The 7,928-nt window shown below is 51.4% G+C and overlaps 1 protein-coding gene across 2 annotated transcripts in view; it reads left to right on the forward strand.

Moving 5' to 3' along the window:
* Positions 1-10: 10 nt before the first annotated feature.
* Positions 11-7,928, forward strand: part of CPNE9 (copine family member IX) — a 25,925-nt gene continuing 18,007 nt past the window's right edge. For both annotated transcript variants that reach the window (XM_008577470.1, XM_008577471.1), the window contains exons 1-10: positions 11-189; positions 713-753; positions 868-914; positions 1,015-1,118; positions 1,552-1,588; positions 1,807-1,809; positions 2,070-2,146; positions 6,193-6,256; positions 6,377-6,480; positions 6,680-6,784. In XM_008577470.1, the coding sequence (XP_008575692.1) occupies positions 122-189; positions 713-753; positions 868-914; positions 1,015-1,118; positions 1,552-1,588; positions 1,807-1,809; positions 2,070-2,146; positions 6,193-6,256; positions 6,377-6,480; positions 6,680-6,784 (650 nt within the window). In that variant the 5' untranslated portion in view covers positions 11-121. The remainder of the gene's footprint in view (positions 190-712; positions 754-867; positions 915-1,014; positions 1,119-1,551; positions 1,589-1,806; positions 1,810-2,069; positions 2,147-6,192; positions 6,257-6,376; positions 6,481-6,679; positions 6,785-7,928) is intronic.

The raw sequence follows: 7,928 nt of genomic DNA on the forward strand, positions 1-7,928 counted from the left end.
TGCCGCCGCCGCCGCCGCCGCCGCCACCGCGGCACATGGGCCGGCCCCTCCGCTGCCACCGCCCCTAGCCCCCGAGGCCTGGGTCTCGCAGGCTCCCAAGGCTCCAGCCTCCCGACCAGCCATGTCTTTCGGCGGACCCTCTGAGCGCAGCGTCCCAGCCACCAAGATTGAAATTACCGTGTCCTGCCGGTGAGCGGGCCCCGTTGGGGATGGTTTAGGCACTGGCACTGCCCCAGCCCCAACCGGGTCCGGGATTTCAGCGCGGAAAGGGGCTAGACCCCGGGGGGAGAGGCATCGGGGGCTGGAAAACCACGGCTGGAGACAGGGGAGTCGTTAGCGGGATCAAAGAGGGTCTCCTTGGAGAGCACCACCCCGCAAAGAGGGCTTAGCCTGCGGGCTCAAGGGGTGGGTTGGGGGATCCAGTAAGAGCTGGGCCCCAGGAGAACGAAGTTCTGGGGCGAACCCTCTTTCCCGGCCCCTTGGAGGCAGTGTGGGTGCGTATGCTTTCAGTTCGCAGAGACATGTTTCCCGGGTAGATTTCCGATGCTGTCCAGAGTGCTGACAGCGCGGACCTCGGCGCGGGGTAGGAATCGGGGAGAGGGGTGCGGTTTGAGCCCCATGCCTCCCCCGGATGCCCAGTTCAGGACAGCGTCGACGCAGTGGGTTCCAAGATGGTCAACCTTCTGTCTGTCTGTCTGTTGCTTTTCTCTAGGAACCTGCTAGACCTCGACACCTTCTCCAAGTCTGACCCCAGTAGGCGGCTACAGGGCCGGGAGGGGGAACTTGGGGTCTGGGCGCAACGGAGGGGCGGGGTGGAGCTGAGGGGTGCGGGCCGACCTGACGTCCTTCCTCCCCCGCCCCCCGCAGTGGTGGTTCTTTACACTCAGAGCCGGGCCAGCCAGGAGTGGCGGGAGGTGAGTCCGAGAGCCCTCTCCCAGCCCAGCGCCGCTCCCGGGAACGCCTGCTCCCCTCAACGCACAGCGCTGACCCTCCAATTCCCCCACCCCCGCCCAGTTCGGACGGACCGAAGTGATCGACAACACGCTGAACCCGGACTTCGTGCGCAAATTCGTCCTCGACTATTTCTTTGAGGAAAAGCAAAATCTGCGCTTCGATGTGTGAGGCCCCGCCCAGAATTCTGGCGGCCCCGCCCCCGCCTCGCCTCCCAACCTGGCTCCTCCCCCAGGCCTAGGTCGGCCCAACTCTGACGGGCTCCGCTGCAGTCGGCCCCGCCCCCACGCCTAGCTTGGCCCCGCCCTTTGGTCAGACCCGTCCCAGATCACTCCCCAGGCCTGGCCCTGCCCACAATTCTGCTCCCTGATGTAGATCGGTGGCCGCCCCCTCCCATGCGACTCCGCCCCCAACGGGCCCCTGACTCGGTATTGTCCCGTGCCTACCCTCTCCGAGGCTGACTCCTGTCCCAAACAAGACCCAAGTTGAATTCGGGTCCAAGGCCGCCCCTCCCTCCACCCACAGTTTTAACCAAGACTCGAAGCCCGACCCCTTTCCCGCTCTCCCACTCACCCCACGCAGGTTCCACTCTCTTCCCAGGTACAACGTCGACTCCAAAACCAACATCTCCAAACCGGTGAGCGCGCGTCCCCTCGCGGAATGGCAGGGCACACAGGAAGCGCTCGGATGTGTTAAATGAACCTCCTTAGAACTCCTCCTACCACTCGACCCCGACCCCACTCCTTCAGGCCCCAACCCACCCTCCTGGCCCTCTCCTGCTCCTGCCTGGGTTTCCTGACGACGCCCCTTAACTCACTGCTCCTCTTTCTTCCCGGCCGCCGCTGGGACCCGCAGAAGGTGAGGCTGAACGGGGCTGGGTGGGGGCTGGGGAGGGTGGTTTGGAGAGCAGACTTGGACGGATGAAGGACCAAGAAGTAGAGCTCGCCTGGGGACCCTTCCCCCAACACCCTCCGTTAAAGCACATGCCAGGCGGTATCTCTTGCAACTTTCCGGCGTCTCGGAACTGCCCTGGTCTTGTGCGGCGGCATCAACAGGGCTGGGCTGGGACCCCCGCCCACAGCCTCTCCTGGCCTTGCTGATTCCATGTCCTGACGCAGGATTTCCTGGGACAAGCGTTCCTGGCCCTGGGAGAAGTGATCGGAGGCCAGGGCAGCCGCGTAGAGCGACCCCTCATGTGAGCTAAACGGGAAGGGGGTCCGGGGAGGGAAAGGCGCCTCCAAATTCTCCCTCCCTAGAATGCTGCTGATTGATAGCAGTGGAGGCCGGGATTGCCCCTGGTCAGGAGCCTTCACCGGCTCCCATCACCCTCGTGGGAAAGTCCAATCTCCAGGGCTCTGCTCAAGTCAGTCTTCTGCCTGACATGTCCTCTCTCTCCTCACCCTTTTTCTAAGTCTGATTCAACCTTTAAGGTTCACTTCCACGTCCCTCTCCACCGCAAAACTTCTCCTGACTAAATCCAATCCTCAGGAATTTCCATTACCTTCACTCACTAAATATGTATTAACACAGTCTCTGCCCTACCCTGTTCTAGGCACGAGGCGTTCATCCATTCCACAAGTACTACTGGGCACATACTCAATATCAGCCACTGATCAAGGGGCTTGGGTTGCAGTGGTGAACAAAACAAAGGTTCCTGCCCTCAGAGATCTCGCTTGTACTCTAGTTGAGGAAGGGGAGACAGTATAAAATAGACATAAGCAAGTAAATTTCATAATATATTAAAACATATTAAGAGCTATGAGAAAAGGAAAAGTAGAGCAGAATAAGGGGCATTGGAAACACTGGGTGGGTAGGAGGGGCAGTATTCATTAGGGTGATCAAACAGGCCTCATGGACAGGTCAACAACCTGTTTTGGAGGGATTTGGGGGGAGGTCTTTTTTTAGTTTTTTGGTGGCTGGCTGGTACAAGGATCAAACCCCGGACCTTGGTGTTATCAGCACCACGTTCTAACCAACTGAGCTAACCTGCCAGCCTTGGAGCAACAACCTGAAGGAGAGAAGGAGTGAGCAGTGCAGACATGTGGAGGAAGAATGTTCCAGGCAGAGGAAATGGCCAGTGCACAAGCCTGGTAGGCTCACAGAACAGCAAGGAGGCCGGTGTGGCTGGAGCCAAGTGAGCAAGGGGAAGGGTAGGAGGAGGTGGGCTTGGAGAGTTCACAGTGAATTCTCCTGACCTCACAGTTAGGGCCTTGTAGCCACTGTAAGGACTTTAGCTTTTACTCTGAAACAGGAGTCACTGGAGGGTTCTGAGCCAAGGAATGACATGATCTGACTATGCTTTCAGAGAATGATGCTGGCTGCTGGGTGGAGAATAAACCTTGAGTGGGCAAAGGGAGAAGTGGTCAGATTCTGGATGTATTTTGAAGGTAGAGTCAACAGGTTCCTGAGAGATTAAATATGGATATGAGAAGAAAAGAGGAGTCGAGGATGACACCAAGACCTTTGGCCTGAACAACTGGAAAGATGGAATTGTCCCCAACTGAGATGTGGGGAGCAAGTTGGGTGGAGGGATGCAATCGGGAGTTCACTCTGACATGTTGAGTTCCATGTACTTTATTAGACATCCGAGTGGAGGGGTCAAATAGGCAATATGATACATGAGTCTTAGATGTTCTTTAAGGCCATGAAACTAGATGAGATCACTACGGGGATGGAGAGAGAGAGAGACTGAGATTCCACAAGTTGGATCTAGGAAGGGAAACTGACGAGGAGAAATTAATGAAACAGGAGAACCAAGAGAAGGTGGTGTTACCCTCGAAGCAGAGTGAAGAAAGTGCATCAAGAAGAGTGTGACCAACCACATGAGATGCTGCTGCAGGTCAAGAAGATGATTGGCCATTGGATTTAGCAAGATGGAGATCACTGGTGACTCTGACAAGCATAGCTTTGAAGGAGAAGTAAAGGGTAGAGAGGTTTAGAAGAGAATGGAAGAGGGGAATGGAAGTCAAGGAAGCTTTCGAGGAGTTTTTCCTCAAAGGAGAGAAGAGAAAAGACGGATCAGGAAATAAGGTCAAGAATAGGTTTGTAATTTTTGAACCCTAGAAAAATTATACCACGTTTGTATGTTGATGGGAAAGACCCAGTCAAACCTGAAAAATTGATGTAGTAAAAAGTGGTGTGAGAATTACTGGAGTGATGTCCTTGTACAGACTAGACAGTATGAAATATAGTACAAGAGGAGGGATAAATAGGCACACGGACAGTTCATTTATAGCATCTGTAGGAAGACACAGTTGTGTGGGTGAAGGTACTGGTGGCAGGGTAGGTGAGGTGGCGGATGGACGCTTTCTTCAGTTTTGTAAGCAAGTGAGAAACAAGGTCATTGGCTGAGAGTGAGGATGGGGGAGGAGCTTTGAGGGTCTGAGGAGAGGAGAAGTGAAACTGCTATGGAGCAGAACTGGACAGTGAAGGGCCTTGGCAGTATAGTGTGATTACCAGGCACTGTTGAGGACCTTCTTGAGATTTGTGGTCATGCATTTAAAATGAGACCAGGTACGGACCAGCCCGTGGCTCACTCGGGAGAGTGCGGTGCTGATAACACCAAAGCCACGGGTTCGGATCCCTGTATAGGGATGGCCAGTTGGCTCACTTGGGAGAGCGTGGTGCTGACAACACCAAGTCAAGTGTTAAGAGCCCCTTACCAGTCATCTTTATAAATAAATAAATAATGAATGAATGAATAATAAATAAATAAATAAACAAAATAAATGAGACCAGGTAGCAAGATGGTATGTTTTCCTCTAGCCATGTTCAGTTGCACAGGTGCAGTATGGGTTAGGCAGAGATTTGTATTTAACTAGGGCTGGGGTTCTGCCAAGTAAGTATATCAAAGTGAGAGAAGGGCAAGGGAAAAGAGGCAGGATGCAAGGCAGTGATTATTATAATCATTGGCCAGAACTCACACTGGGTGAGGAGGGGAGGAAGAGCAACAGGGAGGTGGGTTACAGTAAGGAGGCAATGGGCTCAATGATTTGCTGGTCCTGGATGTACAGGTAAATAACCCCTATCTTCATCACACTCCCTCTTTTTAAAGCACAGAGTCAGAGATTGAAGGAGTCAAAGAAATTGTTCAACACCCTCATTTTAAAGATGGGGAAAATCACATAGCAAGTTAAAGCCAGGACTTGAGCCCAGCACCCTCCTGACCTAGCTTTCTCTATGCCATACTTGGATCCCTTTGGGAATCAGGGTTCACAGACCCCTATCAACAAGGTCCCTTACTGCTTGGGGACCCAAGGCAAATTAGAGATGAAGGTCCTTACATGTACCCTTCAAGCACAAAGAGGTGTCCCATCTCGGGTCAGGAGAAGATAAGGCTTCCCTTGTATTTTTTCTCTCTCTCTTTATAGTCTTCAGAAAGCACAGCAGTTTTGACCTAACAAACAAACCCTTTTGTCCCTGGGTCTTGGTAGAAATTCTTTTTTCTGGGGCCGGCCTGTGGCTCACTCAGGAGAGTGCGGTGCTGATAACACCAAGGCCACGGGTTCGGATCCCATATAGGGATGGCCAGTTGGCTCACTGGGTGAGCGTGGTGCTGACAACACCAAGTCAAGGGTTAAGATCCCCTTACCGGTCATCTTTTGAAAAAAAAAAAAGAAATTCCTTTTTCTCATTCAGAATTGCTATATCAAACTCCACTTGCCTACTGGTTTTGACATTCCACTCCCCCTGGAAGCTTCCTGAGGGCAGAGTCTAACAAAACTAAAAAGTGCCAACTGTCCAGTTCATATCTAGCACATCACCTGACATATAGTAGGTACCAGGGTCTGCTTTGAAGAACATAACCACTTCACATCTACAAAGCTTACAAATTGCCTTCCGTGCACTCATTCAGATCTCTTCACGACCCTGAAAAATGGTGATGATTCCCATTACATAGAGGAGAAAACTAAGGCCCAGAAAGGGGAAGTAACTTGCCCAGGGTCACACAGCTTAATAAAACCTACCCTGACTCCACTGACTCTAAATCCCATGTCTTTCCCAAACTACAGTTATGTGATGTCCCCTGGCCTAGTTTAACCCCTTCCTACCAGACTGCAGACCCTTCCCAGTCAAAGTCAGGCCCTTTCCTACCAGGAGTCACCCAGGACAGAAGGGGACATGCTCAGGGGACTGTCAGTAAATGGCAAATTGAATCTCCCGACCTACCCAATCCCAGCTTGGCCACCCCAATTCTTGTTGCCCATCCTCCCTCCTCTAAGAGGCTTTTTCTGCTTCCAGGGGTGTACCAGGCAAGAAGTGTGGGACCATATTGCTGACTGCAGAGGAGCTTAGCAATTGTCGGGTCAGTAAGGGCCACATGCTAGACCCAGGAGCTTCCTCCTCTCCCCAAACTCCCTTTAATGGACTGTCTGAAGGCTATGGGCAATTTTGGTGTCAACAGCTCAACTTCATCCATCCCTAGGACATTGCCACCATGCAGCTGTGTGCAAACAAGCTGGATAAGAAGGACTTCTTTGGGAAATCAGACCCCTTCCTGGTGTTCTACAGGAGCAATGAGGATGGCACGTGAGTCACTGCCATCAAGGCTCTTAGGCTGGGTATGGGGCATGTGCTTAACAAATGGAGAAATCTCAAATGGAGAAAAGACGGATCAGGAAATAAGGTCAAGAATAGGTTTGTAATTTTTGAACCCAGGAGTATTGGGCCTGTCTCTGGATTTAATTCTACCCCCAGGGCAGGTGCTAATCCTCCAGCTCCTTTCCAGGTTCACCATCTGCCACAAGACAGAGGTTGTGAAAAACACACTGAATCCTGTGTGGCAGCCCTTCAGCATCCCTGTGCGGGCACTGTGCAATGGAGACTATGACAGGTGTGTTTCAGCATAAGCTGGAGAGTAAGGAGACAAGGACGTGACAGGAGGGTTCATGGGCCCCAGAGTAATGGTAGAAGTGTCATAATAGTGTCCTGCTCAGCGAGACAGTTTTGGGCATGGAGATAACGGATGGGAGGCAGATGGATAGCCACACGGATGCATAGGGGGACTATCCATGGATGAACGGATGAATGGACCGGTAGGTGGCTGGGTCACTGAAAGTGCAGATGAACAAATGAATGAGCAGATACACGGATGGATGGCCAGACGGATGGATAAATGGATAAATTGTTGGATGGGTATGCGGATGGATGTGTAAGAGGATTGGTGGGTGGGTTGAGAGGGAGATGAATGAATGAATAGCAGATGAATGGATAATTGGACTGATGGGTGGATTAGTGGATGGACAGATTTTGGGTGGATTAATAGACGGATGAGTAAGTGGATGAGCTGATAGATGTGTGGATGGGTGATAGATGGGTATATGACAGTTTGGTAGATGACCGGAGAGGCAGATAGATGATTGGAAAAGTAGGTGGAATAGAAAAGGATGAGTAGAGTGACAGATAGACTGACAGATGGAGAGATGAATGGAGAGCAGATGAGTTACTTGATGGATGGTGTAAAGTAGATGGATGTGTTGACCAAATGAACTAATGAATGGGTAGTACAAAGGCAGGTGGGTAGGTGGGAGGGTGGAAGCATGGATGGGCACGTGGATGGATGGTTATGCAGGTGAACTGAATGATCAGATGGACAGATGTTATATAGTTGGGTGTTTGGCTGGGCAGATGAATGGACAGAAAGATGGATGCTTGCATGCATCAGTGAGTCAGTGAATGCCTAAATGTATAGTTAAACAGCTAGATAAAGAGATGGTTTAACAGGTAATTAGACTGGCAAATGTATGGGTAAATGGGTGACTGTATGGACAGATAGATGGTTGGATGGACTGACACATTACTAGGTAGACATATGGGATGACTCAGGCATGGTAGTTAAGAACAAGGTCTTTGGAACCAGGATGTTTGAGTTTAAATCAGCTCAACCACTTACTAGCTATGAGTTCTTAGCTGAGTTACTTTTTTTTGTATCTCAATTTCCTTATCCAAAAATAAGAATAATAGTACTTACTTTATAT

Source organism: Galeopterus variegatus, unplaced genomic scaffold, assembly GCF_000696425.1.
Source record: "Galeopterus variegatus unplaced genomic scaffold, G_variegatus-3.0.2 Scaffold1520, whole genome shotgun sequence".
NCBI classification, from domain to species: Eukaryota; Metazoa; Chordata; class Mammalia; order Dermoptera; family Cynocephalidae; genus Galeopterus; species Galeopterus variegatus.